Source organism: Nicotiana tomentosiformis, chromosome 7 (assembly GCF_000390325.3).
Source record: "Nicotiana tomentosiformis chromosome 7, ASM39032v3, whole genome shotgun sequence".
Lineage (NCBI taxonomy): Eukaryota > Viridiplantae > Streptophyta > Magnoliopsida > Solanales > Solanaceae > Nicotiana > Nicotiana tomentosiformis.
Window position 1 is genome coordinate 18,735,943 of NC_090818.1, and position 18,137 is coordinate 18,754,079.

Below are 18,137 nucleotides of genomic sequence, written 5' to 3' on the forward strand. Positions count from 1 at the left end.
TTACTCCCTACCTTCAACCTACACGGTAGACATAAGTAATAAATAAAAGAATACTAAAGATTCGACTTATTGAATAACTTATGATTGGCTCACCATTAAGGTAGCATTTAGCCCTATCTTGACAATATTGTTATACTGATCAACTGAACTTGCAAGGTTGGGATTTGAGTTTGATCAGGAGACAGGCCTTGTAAAGTTAACAAGTTATTGTGTACTTTCCCCATTGAGACTCCATTCTCTCTACATTACTAGCTAGATATGCAATAACACTAGTAGGTAATAACTGAGCTAAACCATTCATCTCTTGAGGTATTATTTTATTTTATTTTTTGAAAGAGAGTCGGACTTTATGGTCCCTAGACCCTACTTGTAGGACTGCACTGGGTTTGTCATTGTTGCCGTAGAATCGGACTACACGGCAGAAAAAAAGATGGAAATGTTTGTTCTGTTTTGACATGAACCGCATGTGGTTAGTTGTTAGGGGCCTAACTCTTTGAATCGGGCGTGGCGCTGTTATGGCAAGGATTGGGGCGTGATGCCATTGCCATTGGCCCATGCGGGAGCAAAACGATCATGCGGGACAATGGACGAGAAACATTGTCAGGAGAATAAGTATTGGCCAAGGTCTTGGGACAGGCAAGACAAGCTTGGCAAAGGCTTGATGAGGCAGTGTGGGCAAGTTGAGGCGGCATGGCACGGCATGAGCGCCAAAATCAGAGGTAAGGGCGATTAGGATTGTTGGAGCGCCAAGTACAAGTTAAGCTAAATCAAAATGGTGCGAAATGTTGGCAAAGGGTTTCAATATCTAAGGCAAAGCTATGTGAAACAAAATTCAAGCAATGGCCCGGGTGATACAAATGTTGACAAAGACAAGGCAGAAATGCGGCTAAGGCAATGTGCGGGCGACAAGAGTGTCGGGCGTGTGCGGCAAAATCATGGGCAGCAAGTTGCGGACAAGGCATTGGCGCAGAGCAATGTCAAAATCAGCCAAGGATGGGTGTAATGCTAGTCTTGGACATGCAATAGCGGGCCAAGAAAAGGGGCACATGCAGTACACTTGCCAAAAGCAGTGGGCCCTTGTATTTTTGTAATGACTTGTATCCATGTCTATTTAATGCTCGTATGTAATATCATTTCGTGTGGAAAATGGCCTAAGTAGTTGGGGATGTCAACTATAAATTAGGACAGATTTAGCAAAGCTGTGTACAAGGCAGGTTTCAGTGGAAGGTGGGACTAGTGCTCCACCAAAGAGCAAAGTGCTCCACAAAACAGGGCCAAGTGCTCCACAATACATGCTTATGAGGGCCATTTCGTGGGTAATACCCCATTAAGTGGTTAAGTGCTGATTTAGTACTTGAAGTGGGACAAGCACTAGAATGAATTGTCCCTTTGTAAGTTACCCCTTCAAATCTGCCAGTGGCAGCACCTATACTTATAAATAGGTGGGAATTTCTTGTGAAATTCAACAAGAGAGAAGTAAGAAGAGGGTCTTCATAGAAGAAGAGTGTCTTCAAAGAAGAAGAGTGTCTTCAAAAGGAAGTTCAGTTGTGAGACTTCCAAGTGAGAAACAAGAGAGAAACGTGAGGGTTTCTAAGTATTTCAAAAGGGAGCTAAGGCTGGGTATTGGGTAGGTCTTAGTGTGCAAGATCGACTTATGATCTTTGCTAGACGAAATGGGCTGTGAACGACTTGTGTTCATAGTAAAGTGGGAAACAAGAAAGAAACGTGAGGGTTTCTGAGTGTTTCAAAAGCGGGCTAAGGCTAGTCATTGGGTAGGTCTTAGTGTGACAAGATCGACTTGTGATCTTAGCTGGTCGAAGTGGGCTATGAACGACTTGTATTCATAGCAAAGTGAGGGTTCCTTTGTATATTTTCATATTAATACAAAGGTAGGGATTTTTCCGTACTTGATTGTGTTCTCTTTTATGTTGTTGCCGAATTTTGTTTAAGGCCGGACTTGTTAAAAAGTTAGCTAAGTGTTGGAAAATACTGAGTAATTTGAGTGTCAGGTTGCTGCCGCCCAGTGTCATCTTGCGAAAAATTTGGCCCTGTGACATTAGCCCACCATCAAATTTTGAATAATTAACTGGATTAGCATCCCATATTAGCTATAAACTTAAAATAAATCTCTTTAATTTTTATAACTCATTTTAATCGTTGTCCACATATGTATTACTGGTTTTAGCCAATTACGTAGGTAAAATTGTAGGGATTATTTAAAATTCCCTAATATAAGATATTGTAGGAGATACGGTACCCGTTCTGAAGTTATTTGGGGAAGAAGAAGATAGAAATGAAAGAGAAAAGAAGAATTCTCATTAATTGTGTAGTGTGCTAGATCTGGATTACATATATATAGAGATTAGCTTAACTAACTCCTAACTACCTACTTAACAACTTAACTACTTAACTAACTTATGGACAATGACATTTATGCCCTTATATTATTTAACAATCCCCCTCGAGTTAGGTGGTGTAAAAATGTCAAACACACCTAACTTGGAGCTCAAATATAAATGTTGAACCTTACTTAAACCTTTTGTTAGCAAGTTTGCTGGTTGACCATTTGTGGAGATATATTTTGTGTTGACTAGTCCTTGTTGGATAGCTGCTTTGCTGTCAGTAAATATGTCAACTGGTAGGTTGACTTCAGCATCAATCTCTTTCAGCATTCCTAGTAACCATGTTAATTCTGCCACAGTTGCAGTTAAACTTCTGTATTCTGCCTCGCCTGAGCTTCAAGAAATAGTAGTTTATTTCTTGGATTTCCAGGAAACTAAGGAGTTGCCCACCTTGATTAGAAAATCAGTAACTGGACTAGCTGCCCAGTCTGCATCACAATATGCAGTGACAATGTTGTTGTGATGACTAGATAGTAGAATACCTTGACCTGGACTATTTTTAACATACTTCACAATTCTTAATATTGCTTCCATTAGAGACTTTTTTGGTTGTTGAAAAAATTGGCTTAGAGTCTGGACTCCAAATGATATATCTGGTCTTGTTACAGTCAAGTATAGAAGTTTTCCTATTAACCTCTGATAGGCAGCCTGATCAACAGTGGGATCTGCTTCTGATTTTTCATCATACTGCTTAGTTGTAAGCTTCTCATTTGTATCAATTGGTGTAGCTGTTGGTTTAGATGTTGTTAATCCTACTTCTGCAATAAGTTCCGATGCATATGTCCTCTGATGCATAACAATACCCTCACCGGATCTAGCAAATTTTAAGCCCCGAAAATACCTTAACTCCCCCCCAGATTTTTCATTTTGAAAATGTTCTGCAGGGAATTATCGGTGTCTTGAATAAATTTCAAATTGTCACCAGTAAGTAACATGTCATCAACATATATTAAAACCAGTACCATACCTTCAGTTGTCCTTTTTATATATAATGAATGATCATACTGACTTTGCTTGAACTGTAATTTTATAAGAGCTTCAAATAGTTTTACATTTCATTGTCTTGGGGCTTGCTTTAATCCATACAAGGATTTGGTAAGTCTGCATACCATCTTCTCCCCCTGGCTTCCAAATCCATGAGGTAAATCCATATATATTTCATCAAGTAAATCACCTTGAAGAAAGGCATTATATACATCCATTTGATGTATATGCCATTGTCTAGCAGTTGCCGGTGCCAGTATTGTTCTAACAGTTACCATTTTTATCATAGGTGAAAATATTTCTTGATAGTCAATCCCTTCTTGTTGGCTATAACCTTTGGCTACAAACCTAGCCTTAAATCTTTCTATCTCTCCTGAAGCTTGATATTTTATTTTGTATATCTATTTACAGCCTATAGGTTTCTTTCCTTCGGGTAGTTTGATTAATGTCCAGGTGTTATTGCTTTCTAATGCCTTTATTTCTTCTTGCATTGCTGCTATCTATCTAGGATCTTTACTAGCTTCAACATATGTAGTAGGCTCAGTGGTAGAAGAGAAAGCTGCAATAAAGGCTTGGCATTTTGGAGATAGGTGATCATATCCTATGTATTTGTTCAAAGCATAGGGCACCTCTTGATGAATATTTAATGACACAAAATCTTTCATCCAAGCTGGTGGTTGTTTATCTCTGTTAGACTTTCTTACTGGAAGTTGTTGTGTATTGGATTGACCTCTAGTCAGTGTTCTAGTTGATACATTTTGAGTATTCTGATGTACCTGAATTTCTCCTTCAATAGACATCTGATGATCAATAAAAGCATTGTGTTACTGAATATCATGGTGTCCTTCTGTGTTATCAACTGGTGATGTTTGAGTTATTGTTGGTGCTTCAGAGTTACCTACATTAATGTGATTGTTAGTCTGTTGACCTGCGCTAGTTTCAAATACAATGTTAGTATCATCTATATAAGAGCCTGTAGATGGTGTAATATCTACAAATAGAGGTGTCACAGATGGAAGTGTTCCTTTGAATGGGAAGATGTCTTCTCTGAATATGACATCTCTGTTGACAAAAGATGATATGTTGTCTAGATCATATAGTATATAGCCTTTGTGCACTTCTGAATATCTCATATGAACAGACTTCTTTGATCTAGGCATCAACTTATCCTGTTCTTGTATAATTTTTGCAAAGCACAGACACCCTAACACTCTTAAATGTTTCAGTGAAGGTTTTCTTTTGTGTAGCCTTTCATAGGGAGATAAGTTTTCAATTACTGAACTAGGTAATCTGTAAATCAAATATACTGAAGCAAGGATGCAATGACCCCAAAATCTGATAGGGATATGTGCTTGCAGTCTTATATCTCTTGTTACTTCTAAAATGTGTCTGTGTTTTCTTTCAGCTACCCCATTCTGTTGAGGGTGTAAGCACAAGTTCTTTGATGTATCATTCCCAGATTTTTAAATAAGCATGCACAAATTGAATTCACAAACTCTGCGTCATTATCTATTCTGATAACCTTGATAGTTTTATTGAACTGAGTCTTTACAAATCTGAAGATATGATACAATATAGGAAAATATCTGACTTTTGCTTAAGCAAGAAAACCCAAGTCATTCTATTGTAATCATCCACTATAATGAGAAAGTACTTGTTACCATCAAAAGTAGCTACTCTGTATGGACCCCATAGGTCTACATGAATCATATCAAAACAACAAATACTTCTTATACTACTAGTTGGAAATTGAATTCTAGTTTGCTTAGCATAAGGGCAGATTGTACATTTATCTACTTTGTGCTTAATACTTTGTAGACTAACAGAAAGTATTCTCTTGAGTACTAGTATAGACACATGTCCAAATCTTTGATGCCACAGCTCCACATTGATTTTATTAGCCTCACTTGTTGTCAGTTCCTTAGCAGCACACACATCCCTATTGTTGTTCCTTGCAAGTTTAGTTAACAAGATATATAATCCTCTTTCTTCTTTACCAATCTCCCTCACCTTCCCAGTGAAGAGATCCTGAAAAATACAAAAATCAGGAAAGAATGTTGTTGCACATTGTAGTTCTTTTGTCATTTTGGAAACTGAAAGGAAATTATACTTAAACTAAGGCACATGGAATACATTAGTTACAGTACTCTTAGCAGAAATTGAACTTGCTCCTGTGTGAGTAACTAGAGATACATCACCATTTGGCAGAAGAACTTTCTTAGGATTAGTAATATATACTATTGTAGATTTGTTGAGAAGGTTAGAATCAGATACCGTGTGATTTGTGGTACATGTATCTATAATCCATTCTTATGAGCCATTTGAAACCAAAAATGTTGTGTCAGCACTTGTTGCATTTGCAGCTGAATCTATACTAGCAGTAGGTGCTGGAGTCCCTCCTTTGTTAAACAGATGAACAATCTGATCATATTGCTCCTTTGTAAAGGCATAATTTTCCAACTGATTTGTAAGAGCTTTCACTCTCTCACTATAGTTTCCCAACTGATCATACTGACTTTCATTAGCAGACATGTCCATTGTTTTTGAATTTTGACCATAGTTGAACATAGGTGCAACAAAATTACTGTTACTTTCAGCTAAAACATTGGCATTATGAGTTGCATTATATCCCTTCTTCTTCTGCCTAAAATCCTGAGGATATCTCACTAACTTGTAACCGTTTTCTTTGGTGTGACCCTTTATTTTGCAGTATTCACAAAATTGAACATGAACATTGATGTTCCTTTTGAGCCTATGATTCTTACCGCCCCCACAAGTTCTGGTATACAAGGCAATGTCAAAATTTCCAACTGGATTAACTCCTAAAATTCCAAAATTTGCTGATATGGATCTTTGACTTTCATCACTCACAATCAAAGGATATGCTTGGTTAATAGTAGGCATGGGTATTTTCATCAAGATTTGACTTCTTGCTTGAGAGTAGGACTCATTAAGTCCCATCAAAAATTGGTATAACATTAATTTTTGTAAGTTAGCAAACTCCCACAACTTAGGACAATCACAACCAGGAGAAGGAACCAAGGCTTCAAATTCTTCCCAAAGATCTTTGAGTTTAGAAAAATACAGAAAAACAGATGCAGAACCTTGAGATAGAGTGACTATTTCTTTATGCAAATTAAATGTTTTTGAGCCATCTATATTATTAAACCTTTCTCACAAATCTTCCTACACAGTTTGTGCACTCGAGGCATACATGATGCCTCCAAGAAGACCTTTAGCTACTGAGTTCATCAGCCAAGATAACACAATGACATTCACTCTTTTCTAGTGATTCCACATTGAATCTGAAAAATTTTCTTTGTTGCGTGTGCCATGTACCATTCCTAACTTGTTTCTTCCTAAAAGAGCAACACGTATAGATCGATTCCAAATAGAATAGTTTCAATACCCGTAAGCTAAAACGATATGATCTGAATTCCACTAACATCAGCAGGAGAAAAAAATAATGGGTGATTGTATTCGATCCCAGGCACCTGATTTTCAGTTGCAGTTTGGCTTTGATTCCCAGTATTCAGATTCACTTGTTCATCGATTGATTCCATTTTCTGTTGCTTCTTGCTTCAAGAATTTCGAGATTGTCAATTCACAGGTTATGAATTGTAGAATTTTTGACAGAATTGCAAACACAGAACATTTCAGAAGAAACCAGACTTTGAGAATTGAGAAGAGATAGAGTTACGGAAGAGATATCGAAAACTTCAACTTCTTGAGTCAAAGAAGCTCTGATACCATGAAGTTATTTGGGGAAGAAGAAGATAGAAATGAAAGAGAAAAGAAGAATTTCCATTAATTGTGTAGTGTGCTAGATCTGGATTATATATATATATATATATATATCATTTATATGTATATATATATATATCATTTATACACCTATTCTACCAATTCTATAAAGTTATACATATATTATACATTCATTATTCAATGATAGTGAATAATGAATAAGCTCGATTGAACTTTAATTTGTACACTATTATATACATGAATTAAACAGTAAAAGGCAGCTCGGTGCACTAAGCTCCCGCTATCCGTGGGGTCCGGGGAAGGGTCGAACCACAAGGGTCTATTGTACACAGCCTTACCCTGTATTTCTGCAAGAGGCTATTTCCACGGCTCGAACCCGTGACCTCCTGGTTACATGACAACAACTTTACTAATTACGCCAAGGCTCCCGTTCACATAAATTAAACAGTGTTATCTTTAAATTATCCATGCAAAAAAAAGAGAGGCAAATAATAGGGCTAGGTCCCACTCCCTATTTCCCTATTAATTGGTCTATCTTCAGTTCACTCTCCATATCGTGAGAGAATATTTCGCCTTATTTGTTGTTGTACAGGGATTTTATCGAGGATCTAATTGATGGCTATACCATTTTAGGGTTATTTTTTATAGACTAGTTTTAGGGCTAGGCGGAGTTGTAAATACTAGCGGGTTGTCTATTTCCGTTTTTTTTCCCTTAAATTTTTGAGGAATTTACACAGAATACAACTTATTTATAACTTATTTAAATAAGTTACAACACCTTTTAAAAAATTACATACATACAATTTTTTTAAAATCTACAACTTTTCATATCCCTAATATATCTCTATTGAGATTCTCTCACCTAAAAAGTATCCTAATATATCACTCTTGAGATTCTCTCTCACCTAAAACATGCCTTTTCAATTTTTAAATTTTACAAGATTTCTTTTTTCTCTTTTGATATGAACCCTATACACCATCCAAGCATAGCCAAGGCTCCCCTCCCCCCTAGCCTAAGGCTTCTTCCCAAGTTTGCTTCTTCATCAGCGAAAACCATGTATTATTAATAATTTATATATATATATATATATATATATATATATATATATATATATATATATATAATGTGTTCTCTTTTATATTTTAATAATAATAATAATAATATATATATATATATATTAATGGTTTCTTTTGTATTGTCTAAACGTGTGTGTGTATATATATATTACGTACATACCTTAAGTATCTCTTTCATGATAATTATGATAAATAAGCGTTAATATTATAGATCTTCAGTTATATTTTTATGCAGAGAAGTGTTTCAGAAAGTACCCTTCGAGAAATTTGAATTTCTTTGATGGCAGAGGTCAAAATGGTATAGAGAATGGAAGATTTTAAATCTGAAATTGAAGTTTTACTGTTAGAAAACATGGAGATGAAGCTGTCAATGGGAGAAGACGGAGTTTTTTTCGGTTGGGGGAGGGGAGTTGGATATATTAACTGCTAATATTCCTAATTACTTAAAGTATGCCAAAATTTTCGGGTCCTGTTAATTCAATTTATTAAGTTTCGCACAAATAAAGGTAGATGGAGATCTTCTTTGATATATCTGGTAACCGATAGTTATATGAAATGTAATATAAGAATTTGTATTTTCTATTATTTAGTTTTCTTAGTGTTGCAGTTCCGAAAACTTCTCTAAATTTTTTGGTTTAAGACCAAAAGTGACCCAAAATTACAAACTTTAAAAACCTTTCATGTTCAATGTGGAATTTTAAAGATTAAGATAGCGAAAATACAAAATTTAAGGAGCTTTCTGGATCATTCCATAAAAGTATTAAGCAACTCACTACCAGCAAATCTTTGTATGAGCATACCTTGCTTTCTCAATTTTCTTAAACAACAATTACATTAAGTAGAATGCTGGTATGATACTTTTTTTGTTGTTGTTGTTTTCGTTCCTTTTCTTTTAAATTTTTGGGATTAGGTGGATCTATCAACAGTAAAGAATAGAAGATAGAAGATCAGAATATAAATAACTTAAATTGAGAAATCTTGCACCAAAAATGGTGAGATTAAATCGTAATCATTGGTTGCGTCAATCTCCAAAATGATATAATCATTATGATATTAATCGTCGGAATACGTTTCTTTCGTGAATTTCAAAATTAAAATATGCACCCAATAGTATGGTCCACGAATCAAGCCTCGATAGATTAGAGTTACCTGATACTTGTTGCTGTTGGGAGGTAACATGTATCCCGTAGAATTAATTAGGTGCAAACTGGATCGGACAAAAAAAAAAGAAAAAATTGAAATGTAAATTCTTACAATTGCGACTACTTGAAACTTATAGCATGTTTGGTCATACTTCTCCAAAGATCAAAAGTATTTTTTTTTAAAAGTACTTTTTCTCTCAACTTACGGTGTTTGGCCAAACTTTGAGGGGGGTGCTTTTGAGAAGAAGCGGGAGCAGTTTCGGAGAAGTATAAAAAAATAGCTTCTCTCGAGAAGCACAAGCAGAAGCAGAAACAATTTTGACTTTTCTTCTTACCAAAAAATACTCTTAACAAAATACAGATATACCAAAATAACTTACTTATTTTAAACTTAATACTTACGATATTAATGTATAGGTATTTTTTCTTATTTTTAGGATAACTTTTTAATATATAGTAACTTCAAGAGCAAATATTTTTATATTATTGAATAATTTTTTAATATATTTAAATCATCTTAAAAGAATTAAAGTATTTTTAAATTTTATTTCAGATTTTACTTAAATAAAATAAAAATATTTAATTATTATTTTTAATAATAAATTTTTGAGATTATTTATTTACTTATAATATTAACTATTAAGTAAATCTATTCATGTCTTTATTTGTAATTTGATACTTAAAAGCATTTTTTGAAAAGCTTGACCAAATATAAATTATTGCTCAAAAATACTTTTCAGATTTGTTAGCCAAACACAAAAAAAAATACTTTTCAAAATAAATTGATTTTTTAGCTTGGCCATTTGTAACGTATAATAACTAAGAAAAATTAAATATTATAGTTATTCTTTGAAAAAAGAATTACTATATCCCACACTTAAAACTGTGACTCAGCAGTCCTCAGTTAGTCAGATTAGAAGATACAGGATTAGCTGTCTTTTTCAGAAGCTCCCTGTGGGGCACACGTGCAGTGCGACAGATGAAGAATGACAAACTCTGCCTCTTTGGTTTTGATGAGTCTGATCGATCTAAGATGTCACAACTTCCTCCCAAGTTGGCCTTTCCTAATTTGTTTCTGATTTTATAGGTTACATTCATCGCCATTGTTAATCAGAAGCAGTTATCAACTGATTTTCCTGGTATATATGCTTTTCTACTTACCCTCCTTCTTCGTTTTATTGCTATTTGCATAGTTCATTACTAATTTATTGCTTCAATTTTGTTTCCCCTTTCGTCCCCATGCAAGAAGGAAAATTTATGGTTGAAATTTGAAAATCATTATTATCAGTGTTACCTCAAATACATTATAAATGTGTTTTCTCGTTTAGTCAAGAACTCAGAAGGGTGTTTTTCTATATGCTGCAGATAAGTGAGGTTTTTGATTAATGTACTTGGTCATGTTGGTGAATACTAGCCATGAAATGTTTTTGGTCCTGTTTATTGTCGTTCTCATTCATTATACTTCCTTCGTTTTAATTTATGTGAACCTATTTCCTTTTTAGTCCGTGCCCAAAAGAATCACCCCTTTCCATATTTGAAAATAATTTACCTTTATTCAATGATTTATAGCCACACAAAATATCTGTGTATGGTGGGTGAAAATTAATCTTGTCAAGGGAATGGATGCATTGCATCTATGTTTGATGGGGTCTTGCGATCAAATTTGTGTATGTGTGTCTAACAAGAAACTTCTTGATAATAATGGGAAGTGATGGGAGCTCCTTGAACTCTTGTTGGAGAATCCGGGGGAATTTAATATGTCGAGTAAGATGAATGCAGAAAAGAGAGAAAAAATAAAAAGAAAGAATCAAAACAAACAAGAAACTTGTGATGATAATGTAAGGTGATGGGAGCTCTTTGTAACATTGGGAGTATCCGGGGCAATTTAATGCTGGAGTATGACGGATGCAGAAAAGAGAAAATCAAAACAAACGAGATACTTATTGATGACAATGAAAAGTGGTGGGAGATCTTTGAAATGTTGGGAAGTACCCAGGACAATTCGTGGAGTAAGGCGAATGTGGAAAAGAGAGAATAAAAACGACAAAAAAACTTTTTCATGATATAATGGAAAGTGATGGGAGCTATTTGAAGCTTTGGGAAAGTATCGGGGAAATTTAATAAGAAGAATACGGTAAAGAGAGATCAAAACAAACAAGTTGATGATAATGGAAGGACAGGAGAGCCTTGGGAAGTATCTGGGGCAATTTAATGCATGGAATGAGACGAATGGGGAAACGAGAGAATCAAAACAAAAGGAGAGATGTATTAATTTAAGCACGCAATTGTTCTTAAGATACTGAAAGAGTCTCAATTTTTTCTTGTTGTCTTATAAAAAAGAAACGTGCTAAACATATAAACTGTCATAGAGGTTGAGATTGTTTCAGGCGGATCAGCTGTTATATTACCAAAAAACTGGAATTGCGCTGTCTAAACATTAATGTCACATGGAAAGGATGGAGAGGAAAGACATGCAGCCAACTGGCTTGATTGCAGGGCAGAAATGCCTTAGAAGATGCTGGCTTTGGTAGCCAGTAATGGAGCTGGTTTCATGCAACAAAACGACAAATATCCTACGGTGGGTAGACAAATTTGAGTTATTGCAATTTTAATGATCATTGCTTTTTACATAACTATATTTGGACAAAGGTCCAAATATTTCTTTTAGGTGCTCGCCGCATTACTGTATGAAACTCTATGCTTGTCTTTTTCATATACGGCCAATTAAAAGTGAAGAATTCTTGGTTTTGAACATTCCATGTGGTATATGACCAATTATTTGCTTACCTCAAAAGCATGTGTTTGGTATATATCTGTGCTTCACGAACTTTCTCCATTAGTCAACGTCAGAAGGGTCACTTTTTATATGCTGCGGAAGGTGAAGCTCCCGATAAGTATCCTTGGTCATGATTGTAATACTAGCCATTAAAATATCTGGTCCTGATAAATGTTCTTCTTCTTCATAATCTAGATCTTTTCTTCCTGGTATACCCATCTAATTTCCTAGACACTAAAAATAGAAACCAGACACACAGATTGTCAAGGGTATGTATGTATATCACCTATGGTTGAGGATTTTGAAATCAATTTGGTGTGTGTCTAACAAGAAACCTGTGGTTGATACTGGAAAAAGAGGAGATGTTTGAAAACTTAGGAAGAATCTGGGGAAATTTAATGCATATAGTAATAAGAATGCGGAAAAGAGAGACAGTTTTAAAAAATAAAAATTAAAAGAAAATTTTACTAATTTTAACAGGCAATTGTGTTGAGATACTGACATTTGTTTATTTTAATTTTTTTTGGATAAAGGTAACAAAAGTTTAACAGAATTCTTATATGCTCTTTCCGTCTTATGAAAAAAGTAAGACAAACATGCGAGACAAATAATAACTTTTCTAGAGGTCGGGAAAGTGTTTCCGGTAGATCATGTGTTTAACTGTTGCCAAGTAAGTGGAATTACCATGTAGAAACATTTATCACCACATGGGAAGGAGTGAAAGGAAAGACATCCTCCGACAGTCAAATGGTTTGACAGCAGTGCAGGAAATGCCTGAGAAAATGCTAGGTTTGGCGGCCAGTAGTGGAACGGGTACCGTGCCAAACAACGTTAAATATGATACAGTGGAAAGACTTTTGTGTACTGCAATGCAAAAGACATTTGTGTTATTGCTTTTAAGAAGGGGTTTAATATAACTCTATTTGGGAAAGATGATGGATGCTTGCAACCTCAGGTAGTTGAGTAGTGCGTTTGTAAAGGTCGATGTTTGCTGACTTTTATGACTTTCTCAGTTCACATTCAATAATCTAAATCGCATAATGTCAACCTATGGACTCGATGAAACTATGGCTGTTCTTTTCACTTATGACTAATTAAACGAGAAGAATATGGGTTTCACCATTCAGTATGAGTTGATTGTAGGGTATCAGGATCAAAGGTGCCACGGCCCACGAGAAAGTTTGGAGCTATAATTTGAATAGGACTATGAAGGCCTGATTATATGGATATCAGATTCTTTCCCGGAAGCTGTGAACATAAATTTTATAGTTAGGTCAAGGGTAAAGCTGATAGACGAGAGGAAAGAAAGTCAATCAGCCAAGTGATATGACTTATTTTTTCTTCTAACTATGTCGTGTTTCATCATTAACTGTAAATCTTAATTTCTCTTATGGTTCAAGGCTATAGGCTTACTCTTTAGTGGGATTCGATAATTTGGTTCAGCGAGGTATTATTTTAGTTTTGTCTAGTTAATGATATCTTTCCATACACCGTTATACTTATCTTGAGATATCAAAATATAAATTCTCCTACATGTTGAACTTATATCATATAGCCTTTGAAATGCTAGGAATGCTAATAAATAGGACTTGCCTAATATCACTACCTGCAAGAATAAGTTTGAGCGTTTCCAAGAAGTAGGCTTTTAATTGTCCATGTCTCTATTGTGTAAACCACTCGTGTATCATGTCCGTGGCTATAGGGGAGTGCAAGGAGAATAGAGAATGAAGCTTCGTTTTAGGATTGCGGTGATCAACTGAAGAACTATAGTGTTCACAAACGTAGTATATAGTCATGTCTGTTCTGATGAATAGTTGTCTAGCATGCAGCTGGATGAATGGTACTAACTGTTGGTTTCTTAAGTTGCGTAGATGCTGGGTTTAATAATTTAAGAAGCTAGCAGGACTGCAAATAAATTCTTTTCAGAATAAGTATTCGTTCTCCAGATTTATAAGGTGGGGAAATTAAGTGATAGTAAATAAGTACTGAGAACAGGGAAGACTGGAGATTATTTTTATTAATTTCATTCATTTTTCTAAAAAGAAGAAAACAATATATAGAGAAAAAGAACAAAATAAAGTACCTAATTTCCACTCGGCAGGTTACAGCCCACAGAATTCTGTTCATTAATTGTGAGGATGCAGTTAGTTAGCTTTGTATGTAGCTGCACCAAAAAATTTAGTGTTGACTCGGGATTTGGCAATAAAGAACTGGATTACCACTGAAACCTGTTTTCTTCACAAAATCTTGCTGTTGCTGATTCGATATTAGATTCTCTATTAATTGTGGCTAATGAAATCTGGAAACACATCATACAATAACCATATTTGACTAGCAAGTCAACACATTAAATGCTTTGACCTTTTTCCTTTTCTTCTTCTGTTGTTTTATATATTTCTCAGTTCGCCGGAGAACAACCACTCATCTAACTTCCAGTTCTAGTTTGCATCCTTTCATGGGTCGCAATAAGCTTGTGATGAAGAAAATTGAGAATTCGACATCCCGCCAACAAACCTATTCAAAGCGCAAGGATAGCATTGTTAAGAAGGCAAATGAGTTGGCTGTTTTATGTGACACAGATGTTGCTCTTTTGATGTTTTCTCCAACAGGTCAATTGACCAGCTATTCCAGCAGAGGAAGGTGAATGTCCTCATAAGAAAATCTTATGAATACAACTTCTAGAATGATCTTTTTTGTTTGAATATTCTACTTTTTTGAAACATAGCATGTAATATGATTTTCTTTGGTTGTATAGTGTTGAGGATATCATGCTCCGTGTTGTGAACCGGCCTGGTGAACTGCACAGGCGGTATGTTTATTTCATATGCCAAATTCATGAATCAGACTTTGCCAATTCCTTATAACTAACTATCTTTTGGTTCTTGTTCCAATCCACATGATTGTTGAAGCCCCATTCCGAATGAGCAGGTTCTAAGTCTTACAGATCTGTTACTGATCGTCAGCCTCTGCTGCCGAGTCTTTGGAGTTTCGACTAACCTTAACTTGCCTTATCCGTTGCAGTACTTTTCGCAGAGGCTCGCGCAGCTAAAATATGAATCAGAAATGGTGGAAAAGATAGCTATGTATGTCATTCTCCTTATGCACTCCATTTATTCCCCAGGAGGTGGTGTTTTCCTTATGTATTACTTAGTAGGCGTTTGGACATAAGAATTGTAAAATTCCAAAAAATGGTGAAAAATATTTTCAAGTGAAAATGGTATTTGAAATTTAGAGTTGTGTTTGGACATAAATTTCAGTTTGGGTTGTTTTTGAAGTTTTGTTAGTGATTTGAGTGAAAATTTTGAAAACAGCTTTTTGGAGTTTTTCAAATTTTCGAAAATTTCCAAAATGCATCTTCAAGTGAAAATTGAAAATTTTATGAACAAACGCTGATTTCGAAAAAAACTGAAATTTTTTTGGAAAAAAGGAAAAAGAATTTTATGTCCAAATGGGCTCTTAGTTTATTAGTTCACGAGAGTGGATACATGACTTCTCTCTTTTTTTTTCTTTTTTTGCTTGTTATTTTTCTACATGACCTTTAATCGTTTTTGTCTTTTTGCTGGGTATTTTCCCATGCTGATGATTGGTCAACGTGCTGTAGTGCCGAGGTAAGATGTGATGCTTCCACATCATTGTTCTTTTTGTCTTTTCGTTTCTATCTGACGGTCTGGCAGTGAACCAGTTATCCCAACCACTAACTACGCATTACAGACAAGTCAGCAAAAACGAGAATATAACTTAGCTAAAAGCCTAAAACCTGCAGGAAAAAAGGAAGTGAGGGTAATAGAAGTTTTACATCATTTTTGGGAATTGTTATTTTTAACAGGTATCAGGATTTAGCTTTTCCGAGACCTAGGAACCAAAGATCTCCGAGCTTTTGGTTGATTTTGTATAGTTTAAATCCAAGGTTATGTCACTACAAATAGGCTAATATTTAGAAAGGAGGTCGCCTTCAGCCAATAGTAGAAACTTATATTTGCTATTACTGCAAGCTCATAATGCGATATATTTTTTATGTATTTCCATATTAGGCTCACGAGGAGAAGCTTAATAAGCTCAATCAAAGACTAAGTGAAGCACGAGAGAATATAAGGTAGAGGAGTTCCTCACTTTCTCTTTCCTTCCTGTCTTTTCTTCTTCTAGGAATGGTGGGATAAATTTATGGTCTGAATGTATCTCTTAGCTCTTTTAATCTTTTGGAGAAAAAAACTTCCTTCTTCTGTAAGGAATAGTGATATTTTCCCTTGCACTGGGCAGGTACTACGAACCGCAAGCGGAGGGTATCAACTCGGTCCACAAAGCTGTTGCATGCCAGCAGTTCCTTATGAGTGCTATGGAACGTATACAACAATTAAAAGTGAGCATAACTCAAGCCTGATGTAAATTTTTACTTCTATTGCACATTTTTAGGGGGAGAGACTGAAGTAAAATTAAGCTCAATCCATAACTTACCCCCCCCCCCCCAAAATCAAGCAGCAAGAGCCCCCACCAACCCCAAGAAAAATGTACCATCTGGTTAATTTAGGAGGTAGACCAGCATGATCATGTTTTCTATTCTTCTTACCAGGCAAAACTCTTGGGCGGTGAAGTTCTCCAGAGAAATGAAAATGTCGAGGTAAAATAGTGTTAAGCTGAACTAAATTGCCATTTTTTATTATATTGTGTTTGGACGAATGCTTACCTGTTTCACCCAAATTCTGTATGGAAAATAACTTTTAGCATTATAATTTCCAGGTGGCTTCGGTCAACACAGAGGATACAGCTGCTGCAGGTAATGGATCTTCATATTCAAATCCTAATTGGTATCTAACTTCCGTGTACATATCTTTTTGAGTGTTTTGTGCTTCTATTTCCTCAAGTTGCCTACCTCTGATAAGTAGAAAAGGGTACTATTTTCAGATTGCAAACATGAAATGTTTGAAAGAATATTTGTCTCTCGCACCCAAAATTTGATGAAGAGTCTCAGGAAGTTGTTTGCCACCTGATTGGGGGGTAACCCATCTAATACAGTTGGCGACAATGCCAAAGTGTGTAGGTCGTTCCAGCATTAGTTCTACCAATGCCTAAGTTAACCAATTTAAGTGGCAGATTATACAGTAGGTGCACATTTTGGCAATAAGAGAGCAGATTATGACTGATCAAAGCAAAAAAGGGGGAGAAAGGCAGGTTATGCATATAACGTGAGCTCGGGGTAGCCAAAAGGGGTTCTAGGGGAATATTTAGTATGAAATGACCCTTTCTTCTAGAGATTTCAACGTACTGTTTCTATCGTCCCGAGACTCAACGCAGCAACAGGTTTACCCCTGATGAATATGTAGTAGTATTACTTTGATGCTCTGGATAGAAGATAAACCAGTGCCTATACCCCTTATATCTTATGCCTTCAAAATATGATCAATGAAGTCTATACCCACTAATTTTAATATCAAACAATTGCATGTTACTCTGCTGAATTATATTGCACAGAAGAATTTCCTAATCTTTGTTCTCTGTCTGTAGGAATTAAGGGATGAAAGTTTTTAGCAGTTCCTGGTGTCAAACTTATGCAGGAGGAGTTGTATTATTTGTTATTTTAAGAACTTAGTAAATAACTTGCACCAATGGGGCAAGCAAAAGTATGAATAATGTTGCATGTCTATTACTGCAACTTTTAGAGTTCTTGTATGACATTACAGCTCTACCTTTTTGTTTCTTTGCTCATATATTTATTTCCCATGTTGCTCCCCTTCACCTTTTTACTTTTTATGTTTTTAATAACTCTTGGTATTTTGGATTACTGGTTTGTCCAGTTGGAAAAGGATCACTCTGATGGTTGCAAAATGATTGATTTTCCTAAGTAGCACTCCATTATTTTCCCAAGCAATAGTTATTTCGTCAAACGAAGAATGACATGATAATTATTTGAGGATCAAACATTTTCTGTTACGGTTCTTCAAACATTTTCTGTTACGGTTCTTCAAACATTTTAAAATAACTAGTCTTAGGGTATGC

At 35.4% G+C, this 18,137-nt stretch overlaps 1 protein-coding gene across 3 annotated transcripts; it reads left to right on the top strand.

Moving 5' to 3' along the window:
- The first annotated feature begins 10,287 nt into the window (after nt 1-10,287).
- LOC104114600 (agamous-like MADS-box protein AGL66) lies at nt 10,288-17,876 on the top strand. 3 transcript variants are annotated; one of them, XM_070181367.1, is made up of 11 exons: nt 10,288-10,509; nt 11,740-11,948; nt 14,549-14,786; nt 14,902-14,955; nt 15,056-15,074; nt 15,168-15,242; nt 16,184-16,239; nt 16,404-16,503; nt 16,714-16,761; nt 16,881-16,917; nt 17,646-17,876. In XM_070181367.1, the coding sequence occupies exons 3-11, from the start codon at nt 14,602-14,604 to the stop codon at nt 17,657-17,659; spliced, it is 588 nt and encodes a 195-aa protein (XP_070037468.1). In that variant the 5' UTR covers nt 10,288-10,509; nt 11,740-11,948; nt 14,549-14,601; the 3' UTR covers nt 17,660-17,876. The 3 variants fall into 3 exon arrangements, with proteins under 3 accessions (XP_070037468.1, XP_070037467.1, XP_070037466.1); XM_070181366.1 differs by having other exon boundaries at nt 11,758-11,948; XM_070181365.1 differs by lacking the exon at nt 11,740-11,948 and having other exon boundaries at nt 10,289-10,509.
- Nucleotides 17,877-18,137: the final 261 nt, after the last annotated feature.